Genomic DNA, 22,656 nt, shown 5'->3' on the forward strand with positions numbered 1-22,656 from the left:
CCGTGACACCGCGGAGCCGTGACACCGCGGAGCCGTGACAGGAGGCGGCGGCCTGGCCGCCCGGGCCTCCCTCACCACCCCCGGGGGCGGCCTCAGAGCGGCGGGCCGGGCTGCGCGGGCCTGACCCGTGCTGAAGGAAGCCGAAAGGGGCCGAAGAGTACCAGCCCAGCCCGGCTGCGCCTTTAAGGGGCGTGGAGCGGGGCCGTGCCGAGCCGAGCCGTGCCGAGCCCAGCCCGCTCCCCCCGCGGCCGGCCCGGAACTGCCAGCGGCTGCCGGCCATGGTGCGCATCGTGACGGTGAAGACCAAGGCGTACGGCGACCAGAAGCCCGGCACCAGCGGGCTCCGCAAGCGGGTCTCCGTCTTCCAGAGCAATGCCCACTACGCCGAGAACTTCATCCAGAGCGTGCTGGCCACCCTGCCGCCGGCCGAGCGCCAGGAGGCCACGCTGGTGGTGGGGGGGGACGGCCGCTACTACATGCGGGACGCCATCCGGCTCATCGTCCGCATCGCCGCCGCCAACGGGGTACGTGCGGCTCGGGGCCGAGCCCGGGAGGGACGAGGAGGAGGAGGAGGAGGGAGGCTTCCTCTGCCATCCGGCCTCCTCCAGAAAAGCGGAGCTGAGGATGCCGGGGGGCAGCGTCAGGCGCTGGGGGGGAGCCTGCTGCGCCGGCAGAAATCGGGCGCCTCGGTGTCTGTAAAAGCTAAGGGGGCAAAAGCGCGGCTAGGCCACCTGGGGGCAAAAATTTGAGCTCGCTGCTTTCTGACGGAATAAGGAAGTGGATGAGTGCCTTTTGGAGCCGTGCAGAAATGTGCCTTCTGTGCCCCGGGGTGGGTGCCCAGCCGTCAGCCCGCGCCCCCTGACAGCACCAGCACACACGGTCGATGCAGCCTTCCCTGGCAGAAAAGCGGCCGGCGCTGGTTTATTTATCAGCTCTGAGGAGAGTTGGGGCTGAAATGTGCGCTGACAGCACCTTGGGTCCCAGTGACCGAGCAGGCTGGGGGACGTGGGGCTTCAGCCCCGGTTGGTGCGGGTGTCGTGGGACATGGTGGCCCGCCAGGGCCTGAGGAGCTCCCCTCCTGCACCTCGCCTCAGCCCCACAGCGAGCAAGGCGCCGAAGGCTGTGGCTGAGCTGGGGACCCCTCAGGAGGGGCTCGAGCCCTGTGCTTGTGGCCGTGCAGCGCCCAGGGGTCCGCTCACCAGCGGGCATTTGGCCTGCGGCGTTTTGTCCAAGTTGCTTCCAAGCGCTAGGGCAGAATTGGCTCTGAAGAAAGAGAAATGTTCTGGAAAGGCAAGAGGAAACGGGAGGAGAAAGCAGGTGGGTGAATAAGTGGGTTAAGAGGCACGACACTGCTATACGAAGTGGGAAGTTTTACTTTAAAAGCTTTTCGTTCTGAATCGTTAATTTATAAAGCAAGGAAACGGCCGTGGCCTGAGACAAAATGTTAGACTTCTTCAAGCAAAAATTAAGTGATATGACAGCTCTGCCAGTCATCTGCTTCATCTGCTTGCAGGGTTCTTTATGCCCTTGTTGTAGCAGAATAGAGACAGTGGTGCGGGCTTTCTGGAGTGCTGGAGGGAGCCATGAAATAAACTCCCCCCTCCCCAGCCACCCTGGAAAATATGAGGAGGACTGGCAGGTCAGAAGTGCTGCAAAATCATAGATTTCAGTATCCTATTTTAAAAAAAAGAGGGGGAAAAAGACCTCAAAGGTTCATTAAAGAAATGAGAAAACTACCCCTCAAATCCTTTAATAACTGAAGAGCAGATATAAATCTGAGTAAGGAACCAGAAGGAGGCACGGTGAAGTGCCCTGCAGAGTGCAGGGATATTGAAAGCTTGATACAATCCTGTGACAATCCAGTGATTCTGTGACAATTGCTGGCTAAGTTTGAATTGCACAGGCTTAAACGAAGTTTGGCAATGCAATACTCGAGTGTGGCAAAACCATCAGGTCCCAAGAAATGAGGTAACTGAAGATAGAAAGTGTCTTTATTCAATGCATAATGCTTGTTTTTAATGAATTTCTATGCATTTGCTTTTGTGTTTTGGAGTGGTTAGGGGATGCTTGCTTCATGGTTTTTCTCTGTAATCGCAAGTGCTAGTTCTCTGGTAGGCTCTTACTCAACTGCACCGTGGTAGCTATGAAAATCCTGTTTCTTCGTAATGGATGTGAAGTAACTGGAGGTCACCCACCCTTCAGAGAGAAGGGTGACCTCCTTCGGTTAATGTGTAAGAAAGCGTGCTGCAAACACATGGCAGCAGGTTCCTGGAAACTGTTTTGGCCTGAGCGCTGGGGCCTGCGGGGGTCTCCTGATTCCAGCAGCCAGGTCTCAGAGGAAGGCTCCGTAATCTCATGGTGAGAAATACTAAATAATATAGAGGAAAACTGGACACCCAAAGCACGAGTGCTGTTTTGTCTGTAGGGAAGTGATTATTACAGTGCATGCAAGGGGATCCACTGTATAGGTCCACTGGATACTAAGAACGTGGTAAAACTGAAAAACAAGTAGTAGGGAGTAAAGATATAATAAAGCCAAGTTTGGGCTACGGGCCTTTCTAACGTAACCTTTCTGCTTGTTTTGATCACCAAGGTATGTCGTACCAGGATGCACTCACTTGTCTAACAGCGGCCAGCCCACCTCCTGTGCCAAAGCAGTGCTGGAGAGCCGTATTTCTGGTCCTAGGGAGTAAGAGGTGAAGGGGTCACTACTTTAAAATCCTCGGCCTTTAAGATCTGGCTGAGTGGTCCTCTCAAAGCCACAGGAGAAACAGGAGTACGGTTCATGATTGTTAGTTTTACAAAGTAAAAGGCGAGGATACTAAAAAGTGAGTTTTAGTTTGGTCTGTATCTGGAATGGTTAATATATACCTAAATACTGGCATTTGAATAGCAACACCTCAATTTGTAGTTCCGTGATTAACAAGTGTTTACCTTATTTACAAGTTTGCCTGTATGAAAGTAAACTGAAATAGTCGTTGTTGGTTTCGCCATTCTCAGCTGGCAGCCGGCGTAGCCTTCCTGCTTTGTTTTGGTCTGTTGTGCCAAGCATCCTTTATTATTTTTTTCCCACATAGTTAGCAAGTCTGACTCCTTAATTAACGAATAAGGTGTAAAAGCTCCAGTCGTCAGCTGTTGGAGTAGAATTGTGGCTGTGCAATAGCTTTAAGTCAGAAGCAGGCACAAATTACAGAGCTGAGGTTACATACCTACATCTGATCACGTACCTAGGATCAGGCTGACTCGCTAACGTTGTCACCTGCTATTCAACAAATTTACCGTGCCCCTGGTTCCTTCTCAAATAAAGAGATTTCAAAGTGCTGCAAGGTATCTGCATTAAAGCAAATTGCTTGAAGGTGTTTTGAATGCCAGGCGCTGCTTTGCATGTTAAATGCTAGCCTGGTTTTGTTTTACTGCTGCAGGACAAAACGGTACTTCTGTTAGAAATACTGCTCTCTGCCCCAGAAAGTTTGGTTTCCTGGCTTGGCTGCTATTAAGCTTTTCCCCACCCAATTATCCCAGGGAAACCAAGTGTTTAAATTCTGTTGCGTTGCTCAGCAGCTCGTTATTTGCCAGGGCTCTGTTGTAGCTTACTTTGGTAGCTCTGCTCCGTTTTAATTTTGTGCTGTTCCTGATTCTGCACAATACTGTGAGGTCAGCCTCAGTCCTGTTGCTTTACAGCCCTTCATCCACTTAGCAGCCAGCGACGTTACCCTAAAAAACAGGCTCTGTCAGTCCTCAGGTTCAAATCTTCCCATTTAGTAAAAGCTCCTGGTACTAAAACATCAAATTCAAGTGATGGTGAAGAAATGTGCTCCAAAAAAGCAAACCCTATGAACCAGTCCTGTATGCAGTGATGCTAGATCCTACAGGCCGATAAGAAATCTCAGTTTCTGGTCTCTGTTACGTTGCTGTTTTTCTCAGAAGCAGAAGAGGAAAGTCAGGTCTGGTATCTGAAGTAAGGAGTTAGAGCCCGAGCGTGCAGTCAGCGTTACCGTGCAGGTACGTCCTGGCTCCAGATTGTGGTGGGGTTTAGAAGACAACCATACGTGCAGCAGCTCCCTACAGCTTGGAGACTATTTTTACGCTGGTTTACCTTCTTTTTGCCTCTCACATTCAGTGGTTTGTATCAGTTCACAGTTGAAGGTTATTAAGGCAGTGGTGAGGTTGTCCAGGTTCGGTGGCTTTTTGGAATTTTATCCTCTACGGTACTGAAACCCCGGCTGAAGGGAAGAACCAGGGTGCTTTGCAGTTAATCTTTGCAAATCCAGCAGCCGGAGTGTTGAAATCCACGCTAACAGGGGCTTAACCGTAATCTCCTGGAGCAGTGACTCTAAGCAGACGCCTCAGCTCTGGCTGCGCTGGGAGGCAGCCGCGCAGGGCCTGACGCCTCCTCTTTGTCACGCCGAAGTCCGGGTTAGGTGAGCTGAGCTCAGCAGATGCCTGCAGGCCTCACAGCCAGGCTGAGCTGGTGCAAGACCAGCTCCAGGAAGGCATTGCGGTGGCTCCTTGCCCTCCCATCTCAGAGCTAAGCAATATTCGTTAATGCTTCAAATGATGAACTCAGAAAAAACCTGGAAATAAAACTGGAAATAGTCTCACCGGGAGCGTGGTGCCTGGTGTGGGTACACCCCTGGGGAGGACGCGGGGTGCTTGGGGGAGGCTCCAGCAGGCAGCAGCAGAGAGATCCCGAGGTCGGGCACGTGTGGCCAGCCAGAAAGCACAGGGAGACTCAGCTTAGCCCAGAGCTGGGAAAAACGCTTGCTGTCTGCAGTGATGCTGCAGAGAAGAAGGTAACAAATCGCCCTCTGGTCAGCTGGGGACTGGGCAAGAATTAAAATTGCAGCAGGAGAGGCTTAGGCTAGACGTTAGAAAGCGTTTTTGGAAGCTTAATACTAATGGAAAGAGTGCCTTGCCTGGGGGTGGTCATTAAATGTCTGCCCGGGAAAACGTCTAGCAAGAATGGTTTGGGTAGAGCTGGTCCTGCCCAGGGCAGGGGCTGGGTGAGCTTTGCACAGCACTCCCAGCCCTTCCCTACCCCTGTGCTTTACCTGCTCCTTGCCTGCAGGTGAAGCTTTGCCAGCACGGTGTAAGTTTGTGAGAAAAGCTCCGCGTGCATCCCCCTCTCTCTCCCCTCCCATCCGCGCTGTTCCACGCGAAGCCCCTGCGTCGGGATCCAGGGGCAGGGGCGATCTCCCGGCGGGCTGGGGCCGGGATCCCCAGCTCACGGGTGGGCCTGCGGGAGGTAAACCGGCTGCGATCCCTCTCCCGTGCCCCTGTGCCAGGAAGGGCAGCGAACGCCAGGGCAGCCCGCGGTCACGGGCAGGCTCGGGTGTGCGCTGCAGAGCTGACCTTTGGACAGAAACCCTCGCAGTCGTGGCTGTGGCTGTGTGCTCCCCTTCTGGCAAAGGGGGGGGACGAGCCCCTGCCGGCGTGACAAACCTGGAGCCCTTCGTGGGGGCCGCAGCAGCCCTGCAGGTGGTAGCTTCCCCCCTAGCCCTGCAGAGCTTGTTTCCCAGGGGGTCAGGAATCTGCTTTCTGCCCCCACCTGGCTTCTCCCCGATCCTCACCGGGGTGCACGGTCAGCACAGAGCAGCACGTCTCAGTTCTGGAGTTACCGGCACGTACGTGGGTGCCTGTGTGCGTGCTCAGGCTGTCCGCATGGTGCCAGACACTCTGCCTCTCTCCCTTTCCGCCTCAAAAAAACTACATTTTAATTAATTCTTACGGAAACAAAGAATCTCGCGAGCAGAGCTCGTGCAGTTGCATAACCGACGGGCTCGCGGTTGGTTTATTTTACTTTGCCTCCATTTATCTTGGCAGTGCCAAACGTCACGCCGGCAGCAGGCTGTGATCAGGCAGAAGGTGCGTGGCTGTGGTCAGCCGCGGGGCCATCGGGGCTGCCAGCCCCTCCAGCGGGATTGCACAAGCAGCAGGGCACAGGTTTGCTGCGGGCAGGAGTTGGGGAAACGCGCTTCGTGCTTTAAAGGAAGGCTGTGAAACAATTGCAAAATACCTGGCTTGGATTCTGTGTAGTGTTCTCCCCCAACTATTTTGAATGTCACAGCGTAGGATGGGGTGGGAGGAGGAGAGGTGGCCGAGCTCGTGCAGGGAGCGGGGATGGGGCAGGGGCCAGCGATCTCGAGCCGAGGGAGGGGCTGCGTGCTCTACAAGGTTTCACTGAAGTTTAAGGGCTCTCAGAATAGCCTTGTTTGACTTCGGTTAACGATAAAAGGACAACAGTTCATGGCTTCGACTCTGCTCTTGCGTGTCTGAAGTGCAGGACTGTAAACGGGGACCCACGTGAGCAAACAGCCCTGCCTGGGGCAGGCTGCCTGTTCGGAGGGGGAATGTGGGGAGTGAGGCACCTAGGCAGTGTGGCCGCGAGGGAAAGTTAAGGAAATTGGGATTGTTTCTTGTAGAAAGGAGAGGATGCTCAAACTCTGTTAGTTAAGGATTTTTTTTTACCGTGCAAGAAGTTGTCAGGAAGAGGGTTGTGCTCAATTTGTTCTCTTACAGCTCAGGAGGGCTTGAGCCACAGCGAGGAAGACGTGGGCCAGATCGCAGGGACATGCTCCTAGCTGCGAGGCGATTTATGCGTTGGTGCCGCTTACCCGGAGAGGAAGACTTAAAGACCGGGTTACGTGAACTGTCTGAAGGGTGCCCCGGGTGTATTTGATCCTGCCCCAGTTTTGGGGAGGGAGCCGTGAGCCGCTGCGTTCCTTTCTGTCCAAGCAGTGCCTCCCAGGTCACAAAAATGGCCAGAACATGCACACTTCATCACACAGCCCGGTTCCCAACCCGGTCAGCGCGTGGGCATCTCCTCTGGGGGGTGGCCTCGTGTCCCCGCGTGCCACGGCTTTCCACGGAGCTGGAAGAAGAAGGGACAGAGCTTGCATAGGCCTTTCCCTGCCGGGGAGGCTGCTCAGTGGGAGGCTTGTTTTGGGAGCTGGGTTTTGTCCTCTGTGCCACTAGAGGGAAACCTGTGCCTTTGCATGGAAATTTAGGGCGTCGCAGCTGCAGGATAGGGAATAGCAGATGCTGGACTAGCGTGGAGGTATGAAGTGTACACTGACCGTTTCTGGCTGCCTACCCCAGGCATTCTCGCCGTTGGTATAAAATAAAGATGGCCATAACAGCATGTCTTTGCCCCTCGGAAAAATCTGTTGATTTTTGGAGCAATGACAGAGGCAGCGCCTTGGGAAACGGTCCTGTGGAAGCCTTGGTAAACTGTCACAATCCAGCTGTGTACACAACTCCTTTCTCCCCCCCCTTTTTTAATAATGGGATGAACTGAGTCATTACGAAGTGTACGGTCTCTAGTTTTCCAGTAATATCCATAAAACGCTGCCAGCAGCTCGGACAGGGGACGTTGAGCGTTATTAAAGGGGTTTGGAGGAGACCGTGATTCCAGTCCAGTGTTTGAAGTTACCTTCCCCAAGCTCAGGGAGACGATGCCTCATAAAAGCTTCTTGGCATTTGGATCTCTTCTGTGTGTAAGCTGTTCCAAACCCGATAACTTTATCATGCTGTGTTCTCAAGTATTTGATAGTTTTTTGTTTTTTTTTTTTTTTTAATAACTTTTGGCACCTATGCTGCCCAGGGTAGGACCTGTGGGGGTATTCGGTTGAAACCGTGGTTTTCGCGGCTTTGAGCTGTGCTGGGTTTTCCCCCGTTAAGCAAAGGCTGAGCCACTCTCTCGCTGTGGACGGCGTCCCCGTATCTGGGAGGGAGCCGTGGGGCACTCAGGTTGTCGCAGCGGGACTCGTGTAAGCGACCTGTGGGTAACAGATCTGCTGCCTTCCATTTTAAGAGTGACCTTTAGCTCGCCGGACTCTGCAAAACACCTCCGGCCGCGTGCTGCCGTGCCTACTGGAGGCTTTTCCTCCGGGGCCTGTCGCGCCTGTGGAGATTTGCTGGGCTGGCAAAAATGCTGGGGCAGCGCATCGGTGTGTCTGAGCGGGGCGCCGAGCTGCCTGTGCGCTGACGGAGACCCGGGTGGACGGACGGGTGATAGCACAGAGCGGCGAGGAGCCGTGCCTGCAGGGAGCAGAAGGTGGTGAAGGAGGCAAAAATCGCCTTTTCCTGCCCGTTGGGACAGCAGCGTGGAGCTGCGTGTTCGCCGTGACATTGATCCTCCTCAGCAAGTGCAACGAAACATCTTCAGTTACAGAACCCACGTTCAGCTCGATGTTCAAGGAGCTATTTTTGGGTGCTCAAGAACTTCACTCAGCTTCTGTCCAGTAGGTGTGCCATTGCTGGTGTCAAGATTGAGATATTTTTTAAATTACATAGTTTTTCCTTTGTATTTCATCACAATTCACTTCTTAAATGCGCTTATATGAAAAAAGACCATGGAAGACGCTCCTCTGCCTCTGCTGACCATGCCAACGGCTCCTTACAACGACCAGAAGCCAGGAACAAGTGGACTACGGAAGAAGACCTTTTATTTTGAATCCAAGACGAACTATATGCAGAATTTTATCCAGAGTATATTTTTTTCCATAGATCTAAGAGATCGACAAGGAGCTTCTATGGTAGTTGGAGGCGACGGGAGGTACCTGAATAAGTCTGCGGTGGAACTGATAGTCCAAATGGCTGCAGCCAACGGGGTTGGTAACTGTTAAATGACTAAATTCCTAGGGTTGCGTAGCTGATAAATGCAGAAAACCATAACGAATTAGTCACTATGAGTCACTAACTGCTAACGGTTAACTTTTTAACAGAAAATCCGACTGGTAATGCTGAAATTACCGTTTATTCACTTTTAAGTGGTACAGTTGGATAGAAGCATGGGGGAACACATGGAGCAAAGAACATAAATAGTCCACGTTTTCTGTGCGTTCCCGGTTCATGGTTTGACGTGCCTCCAGCTGTTGGCACTTGTGGACTTCGTAGTATCTCCATCAGGTCGTAAAACCCTGATAACGGTAGGAAGAGGAGTAGGTGGCAGAGCCACGGCTCTCCCTGGGGTGGCAGCTTGGCAAAAGCTCCTTCAGCCTTGCTCTGAGAAGGCAAAACGCAGGCTCTGCTGCTTCTCAGCAGGTACAGGCTGTGGCCGTGAGGTAAGTACTCAGGGAGCCTCCGAAAACTGAAATGAGATGAGAGCAGAAATGAGGGGGAGCCCTTGCAGAGATCTCTGGTTGTGCTGGAAGCGGAGCAGGAGACCGGTCTGTTTGCAGCACAGCGTGGTTCAAGTGCTGCAAGCCTCTTGGGTCGTGTCTTTGCTTCTTTTTGCTTTTTAAGAAGGGAAGACTCTGCCGTCTGTCCTGGATCTCTTAGTGCAGAGCAAAACTTTGTGCTAAGTGACGTGGCATAGGAATTTGCTTGGCAGAAAAGCTTGTTTGAGCACAACGGGGTAATTTGTAATGAGCAGGCAGATAAGAGGAGAGAATTTTCTTAAATCAACATGTTTTCCAGGCTGGAAAAAAAGAATCCTTTGGCATTGCAAATTAATGTGTTCCACTTAAGTCAGCGTACGGGCTGAGCAGAAGAGCTGGGGAATGTGCACAAAGTGAGAGCCAGGCCTGCTGCTCGGGCTTTTTGACACCAGGACAGATTTCCTGATGGTAAAGATGAGATTAAGCTGATCTTCACCAGATGAGGCTTCTCTCCCGCGTTTCTTTCCGGCGGCGTGGCCCATGTCTGGCTAACATCTAGTTCCACCGTTGGGTTTGATATTTTTCATTGGCTGTTTTGACGTAGTCTGGCCGAAACCTGTGACTTCGTTAAGCAGCGTTGTGCTAACCTCGCCCTGTAGAGCAGAAGGGATGAGTCCAAGGATGTGTTAAAATATAAAAAGGCACGAGGAGGGCATGCCTGTCGTGTCTTGGATGTGCAGAAGCGTCTTTATCGGCATGTGCCAGGGACAGGTGCTGTCACCTCCGCAAACGCGGCATCAGCAGGATTTCCGAATGGCGCCAAGCACGCTCGCTGTGCTGCTGGAGGGCGATTCACGTCTCCTGCTTTAAATGCTGGTTATTTGGTTAAAGGAAGGGATTTGGGGTTGTTTGTCTGCTTACCTGCATGGACAGGAAGCTCTGTGCTCGGGGGCTGTAACTGGTGCAGGGTGTTGTGGTGCACGGATTGTATGGGAGGGCAGTGGAGCCGTGCCCACCAGCGTCCTCAGCTAGAAAACGTGGGTTTGGTGTGAAAGCACTGAAAACATCAGCCTGTGTTGCTGGAGGGGACCCGCAGGAGTCCTTCACCGGCTGCATGTCTTAGTGGGGCTTTTGGTAACTCCAGGTGGAAGCTCTGGATTGCATCACGGGGCCATAACCCAACATGGCCTTGGGAATCAGGTTGGGTGAACGGAGCTGTCTGGAGCATCCTGTGGAAGGTGTTTCTGTACCGTTACTTAGCTTTGGCTCATAAGAAACGCCAGAAAACCGAAAAAGATGCTGAGTGTTAGCAGCTCAGCGTGCTGCTAGGCTGAGCAGCCTCTCCCGTGGTTACCCCGAAGGCATCAGCACCGGGCTGCTGGGAAATGACAGCCGAAAACCTCTGACAGCTGAGGAGGGCCCCGAATCGGAGAGCAGCCTATATGGAAGTGAGTCTCCTTGCTGCATTCACTTGGGGTTTAAAAGTTGCTGTTCCAGGTCTCTGCCCGTGGTGCTGCGGGGCAGGAACCGCCGTCATCCTGTGCCGCTGGCTTAGCACCACGCAGGAACCTTCGCTCCAGGCAGGCTGGCTTTTGTTCTCTGGTTTGTCTTGCCTTTGAATGAAATTCCTCCTCTTTCCTCAGTCGTATACAGGGTCTAATCTCCTTGGCTGGTGGGGAGTAGTCTGGTATGTTTTTAAATCTCTGTCACCTCATCTGGGGGCTATGGTAAGGGGCGTGTTCTTCCAGGAGAATATTTATCTTCTGTTTTACTACATGAACTGGATCCTGATTACCTTGTACTGCTTAGCACATCGGTCTGGATTTAATCTCGGTGATATTACCAAATTTATGGGAGGGAGGTGTGTGACCCGCTGCGAGGAAGAGAATTTGCGTCTGGTCCCACGGGAGCGGCGATGATGATCTATTTTGCTCTTGCTTTGGCTTCTCTCAATCCCATTGTGTCTTTTGAAAGCAAAGTTCAAGACCGTAGCCAAAGGGTGTTGTTTTTTTGTTTTGTGTTGTTTTGTTTAGATGGCTCTGGAAAGCTCAGCTCTTCAGCACAGGCTTCCATTCCCAGTTGAGCTGCAACATTCATAAAGGGGGAAAAAAGGCACAGCAGAACGGGGTGGGCTGCTGACCTTCAAACTATGCAGCAGAGAGCTTCACAGCCTCCCAGGAACATGCTCTTTGCTTCAGCACCCCAGCCATCAAGGTGCCTCCTTAGGAGGCTTTGCTTTGCCTGTCGCCAGCATTTGGGGGTCTGGTGCTCTTGCTGTTTTTAGCATTTGGGACTTAAGTCGTTTCTTTTGCCCTTTAATTTTCAGATCGGGCGCTTGGTCATAGGGCAGAACGGCATTCTGTCCACCCCAGCGGTGTCCTGCATCATCAGGAAAATCAAGGCCATTGGCGGCATCATTCTGACGGCCAGCCATAACCCTGGTGGGCCCAACGGAGATTTTGGTATTAAATTCAATACCGCCAATGGAGGTAAGGTTTAGTTCTCTGTTATTTGCTCGCTTTCTACTTGCCAGTTCTTTATTGGTACCGAGGAACCTGATTAAACTGTCTTGACATCACAGAGGTTCAGCGGCCTGAGCACTGGGTTCCCCTAAAAACCAAATCCCAGCATGGTCGAGGTCAGAAGGGACCTCTGGAGGTGACCTGGTCCAACCCCCTGCTCAAGTAGGGCCACCTGGAGCAGGTTGCGTAGGTCCATGCCCAGAGCGATTGATCTGCTCCCCTTGCTTCCCAGTATTCCTCTCCTCATGAGGTATCTCAGGTCGTCTACTGTACGTCTGAAGGGCACTTCTGCAGTCTGTTTCCCTAACTTCTTCCCTCTCGCCCATTATATCTCGTAGGTCCTGCTCCTGAAGGTGTCACGGACAAAATTTTCCAAATTAGCAAGAAAATCGAAGAGTACGCGATCTGCCCGGATCTCCAGGTGGACCTGGGCACCATTGGGAAACAGCAGTTTGATTTGGAGAACAAATTTAAGCCCTTTACAGGTAAACGACTGTTCTTCTTGGAAAGTTTCTTTGCAGGTGAAGTTAGTGTAGACCTGCTATGAAAGGACACTCGGGGTTTTGGAAGGACAGATGCGGCCGTTCTCACCTCTCCTTCTCAGCTGCTGGATAATCCAAGCAAAATTGTCTGTCCTGGTTGCTGTGGATTTTTATTTTTTTTTTTTTTTTTTGCTTGCATCTCACCTTGTCTAGATACTTTAATTCTACTGTTGTTTCTGTCCTACAAAAGGTTCCACTGAAGGAGGTAAATCTGATCCACTGAGCTTCACTAACATCCGACTGTTTGGTCTGTAAGGCTCCCGTTAACACGCATGTGGGAAACAAAGACAAATCTGCAGTTAAAGGTCATTTTCCGGATTAAATGTTACGGCGTTAGTGTTTAATCTTTCCAACTGACTTTTTCCAGAGTTTCATGTATAAAAGAACTGTCTGAGAGTTGGAAAGCCGTGACATTTCACGCATGATTTCTGTCAGTTAGCAGTGAAAATAAAAATACATCTAAAAAAAAAAAAAACCAAACTTTTTTTTAAAAAAAAGTTACTACAAGTATTTTCACAACCTCCTGATGATCACTCATTGTAAACAAAATTAAATCAAAAGATGCTAAAAATCTGTATTTCTCTCATTCTCCATTTCTGTGTACCAGGATTTTTGTGTAAATAGTTTTTTCTTCGCTTTTTTTTTTTTATTTTTACATGGCCCATTAGTTGCAGAGGTGCAACCTTTTCAGACTCTAAGGTGCACAGTTCGTGCTCGTGTTGGTGGAAGTCTGTTTGTGTATGTTTTTTCCCCTCTAATCCCTCTCTACGCATAACCAGAGTGGAGCAGAGGCCTCTCAAAGGACGTCCGGGGGGCTGGGGCTGTGAATGGAGGCAGTGACCAGCAGAGAGCTGGGAACAATGTTTGCCTTCAGGATTCTGTCGCTCTGTTTGGGCTGTAATCCGATTAGCAGTGGCAGCCTGTAATTAAACGGCTCTTAATATAGGACCATTATCATTGTCTTTATGAAATGATTCTGTGGGGTGTTTAAAGGCTTTATGCCAAGCCCTGGCCCTTTGCGCGGAGGACCGTCAGCGCAGTGCCACGTGGAGCAAAATTGCTTTTCTACGTCAAGTTCAGACGGTCAGAGTTAGTTTCTCTCTTCTTTTTCCAGTGGAAATCGTGGACTCGGTAGAAGCTTACGCGAATATGCTGAGGAACATCTTTGACTTCAATGCGCTGAAGGAGCTGCTTTCGGGGAAGAACCACCTGAAGATTCGCATAGACGCAATGCACGGAGGTACGGGAGGCCGTGGGTCTGCGGGTGCCTCCTGCTGCCCAGGGAAAGCTCGCTCTCACTTCTTTGTTGCTGGTGTTTGAGAGCAGAAAATCCTATTGTACCTGGATAGGTGTCAGGCAGGCGTCCGTTCCGTTTTCCTGTTACACGGGGCTGTCACACCAACACCTTGGGGCGCGAGCCCTTCTTTATCCCGTGCTTGACTCGCTTCCTTCCCACGTTCTGCCCTGACAGTTGTTGGCCCTTACGTGAAGAAGATCCTGTGTGAGGAGCTCGGAGCCCCGGCGAACTCTGCTGTGAACTGCACCCCACTGGAGGACTTCGGTGGCCACCATCCCGACCCCAACTTGACCTACGCTGCTGACCTGGTGCAGACCATGAAGACGGGAGAGTACGACTTCGGAGCTGCCTTTGACGGAGACGGGGTAAGTGGGCTGCTCTCTGTTCATCTGTTTGCCCTCTAGTCGGTCGTGGGGCAGGACAGGACGTCAGCAGAGGAGGAGAGAGGCAAAGACCTTTTTTTTTTTTTTCCCCTCCTCTCCCTGCTGTAACTGCAGGTGGACGTGAACCACTCACTGCAGTTCACCACCACGGCAGTAGTTGGCTACTGTGTAAATAATGAAGTCCAAACTGTTTTTAAATAGCTTTAAAGGTTATGAAAAATCAGCAGGAAGGTTGAAATACTGTAGAGGTGTTGCTATTTAACCGTTTCCAAACGTCACATTTAGTTCAGTGCAGTCAAAAACCTCCGTGTCGCGGGGTTCGTAGCCTGCGAAGCAGAACGACTTTGCGTTGCAGCCTGTTTGCACAGAGCAGGGACATGAGCTGTTTCTCTCTTGTCCTCACCAGGACCGCAACATGATACTCGGGAAGCACGGCTTCTTCGTGAACCCCTCCGACTCCGTTGCCGTCATCGCTGCCAATATTTTCAGCATCCCTTACTTCCAGCAGACCGGAGTCCGCGGCTTTGCCCGGAGCATGCCCACCAGCGGGGCTCTCGATAGGTAGCGCCTGCCTCTGCGCGGGGTGGCGGAGGGGAGGGACTGTCCCTTTCCTGTGGTCGGACACGCGCCCGCAGTGGGGAGCGAGTGCGTGGCCCTCCCGCAGGGTGATGCACTGCTGGGCTGCTGCATTAAATCCTCTTTGGGGACATGGCAGGGTTGGGTTCTGCTCTTTGCTCTCTTGCTTCTCTATAGATAAGCCCAAAAAACTGCCCCCCCCCCCCCCTTTTTTTAGTTTAAATCTGTTAGTGATACTTTCTTTGTTAAATGCTTTGACATCTACAACTGCACATTGCTTTAGAAGAGCTGTGTATTTGTATTTATTCCTTAGTTATGCTTCCCAACCGTCTCCCAAAAGGTAACACCGGGATAAAAGAGAGCATTGCTACACAAAGAGCAGTTCTTCATTTAAAAAACAAACAAAAAAAAAGGCAGAGGCGTGAGCTGCCTGCAGTGTTACCCCAAAAGAGATGCTGGTAACAACCCGGGCTCCTATTGCAGTTATTTCACATGGGTGCACTAAGAGCCCAGCTGTGGTGTGACGTAGCCTTCTTGCCTTCGAAGGGTGGCCCACGCTACAAAGATTGCTTTGTATGAAACTCCAACTGGCTGGAAGTTCTTTGGAAACTTGATGGATGCAAACAAACTGTCTCTGTGCGGAGAGGAAAGTTTTGGTACTGGTAAGTGGGTGTTCCTGAGCTCAGTAACGAAGGCGCTGTTCCTCCTCTTAATTCTTTTGCTGGGTAACCTGGGATTTATCTTTTGTGGGTAGCTGTTAATGCTTCTGAAATAAAACAAAAAAGCTTTCAAGAATCCCTGGTGGAAGCGTACACAATGCTGAGAGTTTTGTCAGGCAAAAGCTAGTTCTCTTTCAGTTAGTTGGGAAGGCATACGTCGATATGCAGGAAGTTTAAGGGCCTCTTTACTAGCCCGGTCATTGAGTCTATGGGGATTAAGTGCAGTGTTAAATGTATTTTTCAACTCTTGGTGGCCAGGAAAACCTTCTAAATGTTTTCATTTCTGGAAAGAAATATGGTTTGGAGCATGCAGTTTTATTAGGGGAGGTTTCAGGTCACTATTAAATCTCTGAGCTTAATAGGGCCCTCATTTTCCTGTTCTAAAAACAAGGTATGATTTATAAAGTTTAAATTAACACTTGCCTTTGAACAGTTGAAGCAAGTTATTAGGTTACTGAGAAACAAAGCGAACATCTTAAGGAATTTACTAGGGGTGCGCACGTGACGCACGGCAGTTACTTGTGCAGGGAGGCTGAAGTGAGCGGGTTTCACTCTCAATCAAAATGCGCGGCGTTCCCGGGAGGCCGAGGCATCCCACGGCATCCGCCACGTGGTGGTGGCGTCCCGACGGGGGAAACGGGGCCTGCCCTGCACGAGGGAGGTCAGCACCTGGCGCCTGCACGAAGGCCGTGGTTTATCTGGTCGGGGTTCTCCTCGAGATCCTGTTCGTCCTTCGTCTGAGGACCGCAGGGCAGCCGGGAGGGTACGTGAGGTGCAGGGGCTTGGGGGAATCTAGGCTGAATGATTTCAGGCTCAGGCCTTCTGTGTTTTCCTCCCCCCGCCCCGTATTTCAGCAAAACATTTTAGCCTGCTCCTACGTGTCTCACAGAGCAAGAGTGGCCTTGCATCCTAAAATGCCAGGAAGACTTTGGAGTCTTGCCCTGACCGTTTCCAGCATGCATTAAGTTTACTTTATGGACCTTGGCTGCTGAGAGGGCACCATTTTTGGTAAATACAAACAACAAGCAGCACAGGGTTCGCGGAGCTGCTGATAGGAGAGGGTCTCTAGCGAGCAGCTCCCTAAAACTGTTCCCAGTTTCTGTTGCGTGTGCAGTGAGCTCGTAGCTTCTCCCATCCCACAGCAGGTGACTCTGCCTTACAAATAAATGTGACTGGGACCCTTGGCAGCAGGGGCTGGGAGGGAGGTTTGGGGTTTTTGCTGTGCCGCATCGCATCAGAGCCGCTGGGGATCGGAGCAGTTTTGCAAGGAACAGAGTGGGAAAGGGCCCGGGCAGCCCGTGCTGGGCTCCCCGCGCCGCAGAGGGCGTTTGTCCGTCTGGCAAAGACCTTTTAAAGAAGGAAAAGGGACGAGGGAGGCTGGTTGACAGCAAGTTAATGAGGAGTTGTTTGGAGTCTGACGGAGTGTGGGCGCCGAAGGGGAGCGAGGTGAAGGAGCAGCCACACAGACCCGGTAAAAATTGAAACAAACTGCGAGCCGGCGGGACCGGAGTCCGGCAGCAATTAGAGTAATGCGACGTGACAGAATTCCTGCTCGCCTTCTTGGGGATTTTATTCCAGCAGGAAGTTTGATACATCACATGGGACTCTTTGTTTATGTAGCATTCCTCCCCGTCACCTCCGCGCGGCTCTCCCGGCTGCGCGGGACCGTGAGGGTGATTTACCGCCGCGGCCACAATGGTGGCGTTTGTGTCGAGCACCGCGTGGCCCCAGCCCTTCTCCCCGGGCGATCGCCCACCCTGGCAATTCTTGGGAGGGTAAAAGGGCGGCCGGGGCGTGCTCGCCGTGCTCACAGCCGTACCCTGGCTCCTTGGGGTTTCGGTAATGCCCGTTCGGAGGTTTTCCAAAGCCCAAAGGATGAAGCTGAGAAGTTGTGTGTCGGCGGGGCACGGCACCGAACGCGCCGGCCAGGAACAGGGGGGCTGGGTTGGACGTGCTCTGGGCTGTTCTTCGATCCCGTGTGTGATTTAGGTTTTTGGGGCCAGTCTGAGCTGATTTCCCCGTGTGAGCGACGTCTCCCCTCGTGCTGCTGCCTGCTGGCCCCAGTGACGGGTGCAGCCCGACAGGCGGCTGCGCCCTCCGTTGCCGCATAATTTCGGAGTCGTTAGGGTTTGGCTTCCTCAGCGAGGGCTGACATTTTTCTTGGTGCTCGGCCAGCATATGTGCTGGGCAGGGCGTGCTGATTTGGCAGACGGTACGTGACAGCTGCTCGAGGAGGTTGCCGTTAGCCCTTCTTGAGCTTTGCGTTTGCCTTTTTTTTTTTTGATGACCTTTTTAGTGTGCGTTCCCTGTTGCTTCCTTGGGAGCAGAATTAAGGATCTGTGAACAATGAGCGGGTGTGTGTGCGTTAAAAGGGGCCGAACGTTTTATTTGGGCCGTGGCTGCAAGCAGGTGATATCATGAACCGCTTTAACAATGCAGCGGGGATCCAGCTCGCGAAATGCCTTCCGTTTGTGAGGCTGCGCGGCTGCCAGGTTGGTGGAGGAGAGGAGGCAAGGTGGAGCCGGAGCGCGGGCTCTCTCCTGGCAGGAGGTGGGAAACGTGTTTCTGCTGTGGATCTCTGCAGGCTCCGACCACATCCGTGAGAAGGACGGGCTCTGGGCTGTCCTGGCCTGGCTCTCCATCCTGGCCACCCGCAAGCAGAGCGTGGAGGACATCATGAAGGATCACTGGCAGAAGTACGGCAGGAACTTCTTCACCAGGTGGGGAAAGCACGGCTGACACCTCACGCGTCCCTCTGTCCTGTGGCCAACCAAGGGCGAGCCGTCACGAGGGGGGCAGAGCCCCACGTGCTGACAGCGCCAGCATTGGCTGCCGCAGCGCTGTTTCCATCCCGTTGCACTTGCTCTGCGTGTCCCCTCGCAGCGGTTTCAAACTCCCTGACCGGTTTCCTGCAGTATGCAACGTATCTGGGCTGATTAAAGCTGGATATTCACCTCAGCCTTTCATTGTGTCCAGCGTAGGATTTGTTATGCTGAATGCAGTCTGCTCAGTATCAAGCTCTGTAAAGGTTGTACATTTTTTGTGTCTGCAGGGTAGCTTTTTTCTCTTAGCGGAGGCTTTCCCTTGCTGTTCGAGCAGCGTGTTTCTTTAGGCTACAAGTTACAAGCTGCTTTGTGGTATCTTCAGTGATGGCTCTGCATCACTGGATGGGCATCCAGCTCCTAGGCTAAATAACACCTGGTTGGGTTTCTGTCCAGTTCCAAACTGCTCCAACTTAAGCTACAGCAGACACGGGAGAGGAAAAGGGAAGGGGGAAGAGCTACGCTGCACGTGAGCAGAAGGGGAGGTACTGTCTGGAGGGAGAGCGTTAGGCAGAAATCTTTCACTTTAGAAGACCTCCGTGAAAATTTTGTCTCAAATTGCTGAGTGAAAGAACTTGCCTTTTCATTTTCTTCCTTTTTTTTTTTTTTTTTCTTCGCACCACAAAGCCAGCATACATCTAAGGCATTGAAACCTGTGGAAAAAATGCCAAAGCCTAGAATAAAAAGGCAGTCTTTTAGCACCAGAGGTATGTCTGCGCAGCAAGCAAAGTGCAGCGGTAGGCAAGTTAGCAAGCCCGTGCGTGCTCCGTCAAGCTGGCTGGGCAAATAAAAACCACACAAATCACACTGGCAATCAGAGTACAAAGTCTCGGGTCCTGATTTGCGCTTCAGCACATGCTGGAGCTGCTGCTCTCTGCTGCCTCTCTTACAAGCAGTCGTTAGATCAAAGCTGGCAGCGGTACGTTATCGTGTGCCGCAATCACCCCTTCGCTTTGCTGTGGGAGCACAAGCTAGGATGCTCCGGCAAAACTGTGATCGTGAGGAACCTGCCGAGATCCTATCAGTGGAATTAGAATAAATGCTTTGCAGTCAGTATTGGTGGAGTCTGGCCCTCTGTCCTTAACATAGCTAGCACAAGACAGCACAATTTGAGCTTTCATCTCTCCTAATGGTAAATGGGATAGGTTGTAGTGTGTCCCACAGCCTTGTGTTGGAGGATCCGTGCAGCAGTTTATGACTCCTCTATTTTCTTCCCCTCCTTTTCTCTATTAAGAGTAGAAAACATAACGTGGGGCTGACCACGGTGTTGTTAAACAAGGGCATCACAAAACGCTGCTAACTCATTACAGACCTTCCTAATCTCTGTTTTCTGGTGACTGGTTGTAGATACGACTACGAGGAGGTGGATGCAGATGCAGCTAATAAAATGATGAAGGATTTGGAGACCATGATGTTCGACCGCTCCTTTGTGGGGAAGCAGTTGTCGTCTGGTGACAAGGTCTACACGGTTGAGAAAGCCGACAACTTCGAGTACAACGATCCCGTGGATGGAAGCGTCTCCAGGAACCAGGTGGGCACAGCCCCGCCTGGGCTGAACACGACCTCAGTTTTGCCCATTGCGTCTACACTTCCCTTGAAGCCAAGCACTGCGTTTGACCCCTGGGAAAGCGTCTCCCTTGTGTTTGTCAGCGGGATCCTGGCCTGCGTGAGGGAACTTGCTGCATGAGGCGCAGAGCGGGTCAGGAGGGACGCTTTCGCTCCTCCAGGAGTGAATAGCAGAGGTGCCTTCTGCAGCTCCCCCGGGAGGACGGAGCTCAGGGATGGCGCGGGTCAGGCATGGCCACGCTGGGTGCCATGGGAAGCGCCTCGGTACCCAAGAGGCGCGTGGCTGAGAGGCCCTTCTCCTCCCCTTCTCTCCTACCAGGGCTTGCGGCTCATCTTCTCCGATGGCTCCCGCATTATCTTCAGGCTGAGCGGTACCGGCAGCGCTGGGGCGACCGTGCGGCTGTACATAGACAGCTACGAGAAAGACGCCCAGAAGATATACGAAGACCCCCAGGTAGGTGTTGCTCTGAGTCACGGCAGCGCTGCTGCCCAGCCTTCCTCGTGCACACAGATCTTGGCCCTAAGCAGGGCAGCACTAAGCGGTGTGGAGGCGCTGGGCGTTTTGGAAGCAAGAGCTTTGGTATCTTTAATCCCAGTGCAAATAGCTTTTAAAAAAGCTCTGTGTGGAACAAGCATTACTTATTCAGAACCCCTCACGGCTTCCTTTGGAGTTGCACATTAATTTTCCTGTTTATGTTACATCTGTGGCTGGTTCCAGGTGTGGAAGGACACTTGCAGACCTGAACTGACCTTTTAGGTGAAATGTTGCATTGCTAGGGATAAGATGAGCTCATTCCTATACAAAATTCAGGAAATACTTGTTTAAAACAAATAAATGCGGGTGAGAGGGTGCTGCAGTCACATTTAAGGTGACACTGACTTGTTCTGCACTAAGTTTGGTGCATGTTCTTTACAGCATCATTTAAAAATGCTCTCTAGGAGATACTGGAAGAAAAGAATCCGCATTTTATATTCTGCAGCAAAGAGTCCTTGAACTCTTTCTGCATAACTTATGCTGTTTTTTACAAAGAAGATTTGGGGGGGGGAAAAGTTCTGGGAGGCAGCAACTAAACCGAGCAGCTTGAGCCATTTGGGCAAGGGGGGGCTCGAAGTATCACACAGTGAGAGCAGCAACCCTGGAGCTGCGTGCAGGCTTTCCCTCCAAGCCTGCATGTCGAACGGTGCCTGCCTCAGCGTGCTGCTCCTCCGTCTGTCCCGCAGCTCCCGTGGAGAACCCAAACCAGCCCTTTGCTGGCAGGGACCGAGCCTGAGCCGGGGTGTGCGGGGCTGGCGCCAGGGGCAGGGTGGGCACAGCGTGTGCGGGGTGCGTGCGTTGCTCCGCTCCGCGGTTCTGAGCCATCTCTCCCCTCTCTGCAGGTCATGCTGGCACCTCTCATTTCTATCGCACTGAAACTTTCACAGCTTCACGAAAGAACCGGCCGCACCGGCCCGACTGTCATAACATAAAGGCTTGGTCCTGGCACCGCGCTGGAGAGCATGCCGCGTGAGGGAAGGCACCTGTCACCCCTGTGCTGTCAAATCGGTCACCGTAAAAGGAATATTAATTTTATCTCTGTATTTAAGTACGGTATTGAACCGCTACGGATAGACAATAAAAACCAGCCCCTGTAAACAATTTGTGCGCACGTTGCTGTGCTGCTTTCTTGCGTCACACCGCGCTGCTGGCAAGCTGTGTATGGTGCTCATTAGCACAGCCTTTTGGTTTAGCATATGCACTTTTTTTTTTTCTTTGCTTAAACAAAAGGCTCTAGAAATAACAAAGAGACTAAATTCTTCAATAATTCAGGGGTTTTGGTTCTATCTTGGAAACGGTCCTGGAAAAGAAGTGCATTTTACCCTTGTTAATATATTGTATTTAAATTCGATGTCTCTAAATAAGCAACAGCTGTGTATTAAGGTTGAGTATTTTTTACTCGTGTGGGTTTTTTTCCCCTTTCAAAAACCAGTTATGTAAATTGGTCTCTTTGCCACGCTATCTGTATAAAAAAATGTAACAAACCCTCCCCACAGAAATAAGCAATAACAAACATTGCAGGATATTAAAGTGATGTGGGCTACACTTACTGCTCAGTGCTCTTTTATTTCCTTGCATCGTGACAGGCTCCCTTTTGAAGAGCAAAGGACTGTTTTGATGAGCTCTTGTTTGGTTGAACGTGCGTGGTGAGACTCTTGGAATAATCAGATTTGCAGGCATTAACGTGCAGAATCTTATCCAAGGGCACAGAGGGGTCACTTTGGGAACAGTTGTAGCTGTCGGATGCTAACACAGCTGCCTGCCCCTTAGCTGGAGGCCAGCCCCTGCGAGCGAGCTGTGTTCCTACCGGATGGTTGGAAAGGATGGGACGTGCTCCTGCTGCTGCCTTGGAGCCCCTCATCCACGGAGGCGATGCTCTCCAGCAAGGGGGGCTCTGGCAGATACCCTCAGGTAAATCCACAAGACCCTGTTGGTTTATTGTTTTTTTTTTTTTTTTTTCAAGGCCTTTATGGCTTAAACTGTGTTAATAAAAGTCGTTGCAGTGGTGGGAGCGACAGTAGGGGACTTCCCTCTTTTGGTTGGCATGCCTTTGTCACCCAAGCCCTGCAATGCTCTCTGCCCTCACTGGGCTCCGTGGCGTGAGTCTGGCCACAGCAGCACTGCCAGCACAGCCCAAATTCGGGCTGGGTCCCCGGGCTGCCCTGAGGGAACAGCTCTGTTTGCCAGGAATGTGAAGCATCCTTAGCCGGAGACGCTGCCAGCAAAAACTTCTGAGGTCGGTGCAGATGTGCTGACAAAAAGCTCTTTATCTCATCTTCTGTAGAGATGAGGTGTCTCCTCTGACACAGGCCTGCTGCTGAATCTGCGCTAACAGATCTGCCAGCAGAGCTGTTTTGGTGCAGGGCATGTTAAAAACCAAGCCCCCGCGCCCTGCTGCCGCTGCTCGTGGTGTGCTGAGCCCTGCTGCTGGAGCTCCGGTCCCCTGAGCCGCCGTGCAGCCACGCGGTGCTGGGGGGAAAGCCCCGGCTGAGCCTTGCCACCATCGCCCTGTGCTGCTGCGTTGGGTGGGTTCAGGTCAGCAAGGCAGAAGAATCCCGAGAGAGCCTGAATAAACCCTGTGCCGTCCGTCTGA

At 52.0% G+C, this 22,656-nt stretch overlaps 1 protein-coding gene across 2 annotated transcripts; it reads left to right on the top strand.

Annotated features, from left to right (window-relative positions):
* The first annotated feature begins 133 nt into the window (after nucleotides 1–133).
* Nucleotides 134–21,608, top strand: PGM1 (phosphoglucomutase 1). 2 transcript variants are annotated; one of them, XM_013176136.3, is made up of 11 exons: nucleotides 134–524; nucleotides 11,428–11,590; nucleotides 11,962–12,108; nucleotides 13,280–13,405; nucleotides 13,637–13,827; nucleotides 14,252–14,406; nucleotides 14,968–15,083; nucleotides 17,725–17,860; nucleotides 19,310–19,493; nucleotides 19,848–19,982; nucleotides 20,906–21,608. In XM_013176136.3, the coding sequence occupies exons 1-11, from the start codon at nucleotides 279–281 to the stop codon at nucleotides 20,993–20,995; spliced, it is 1,689 nt and encodes a 562-aa protein (XP_013031590.2). In that variant the 5' UTR covers nucleotides 134–278; the 3' UTR covers nucleotides 20,996–21,608. The 2 variants fall into 2 exon arrangements, with proteins under 2 accessions (XP_013031590.2, XP_066858049.1); XM_067001948.1 differs by lacking the exon at nucleotides 134–524 and adding an exon at nucleotides 7,947–8,612.
* The last annotated feature ends 1,048 nt before the right edge of the window (nucleotides 21,609–22,656 follow it).

The sequence above is a fragment of the Anser cygnoides genome, chromosome 8 (assembly GCF_040182565.1).
Source record: "Anser cygnoides isolate HZ-2024a breed goose chromosome 8, Taihu_goose_T2T_genome, whole genome shotgun sequence".
Classification (NCBI taxonomy): domain Eukaryota; kingdom Metazoa; phylum Chordata; class Aves; order Anseriformes; family Anatidae; genus Anser; species Anser cygnoides.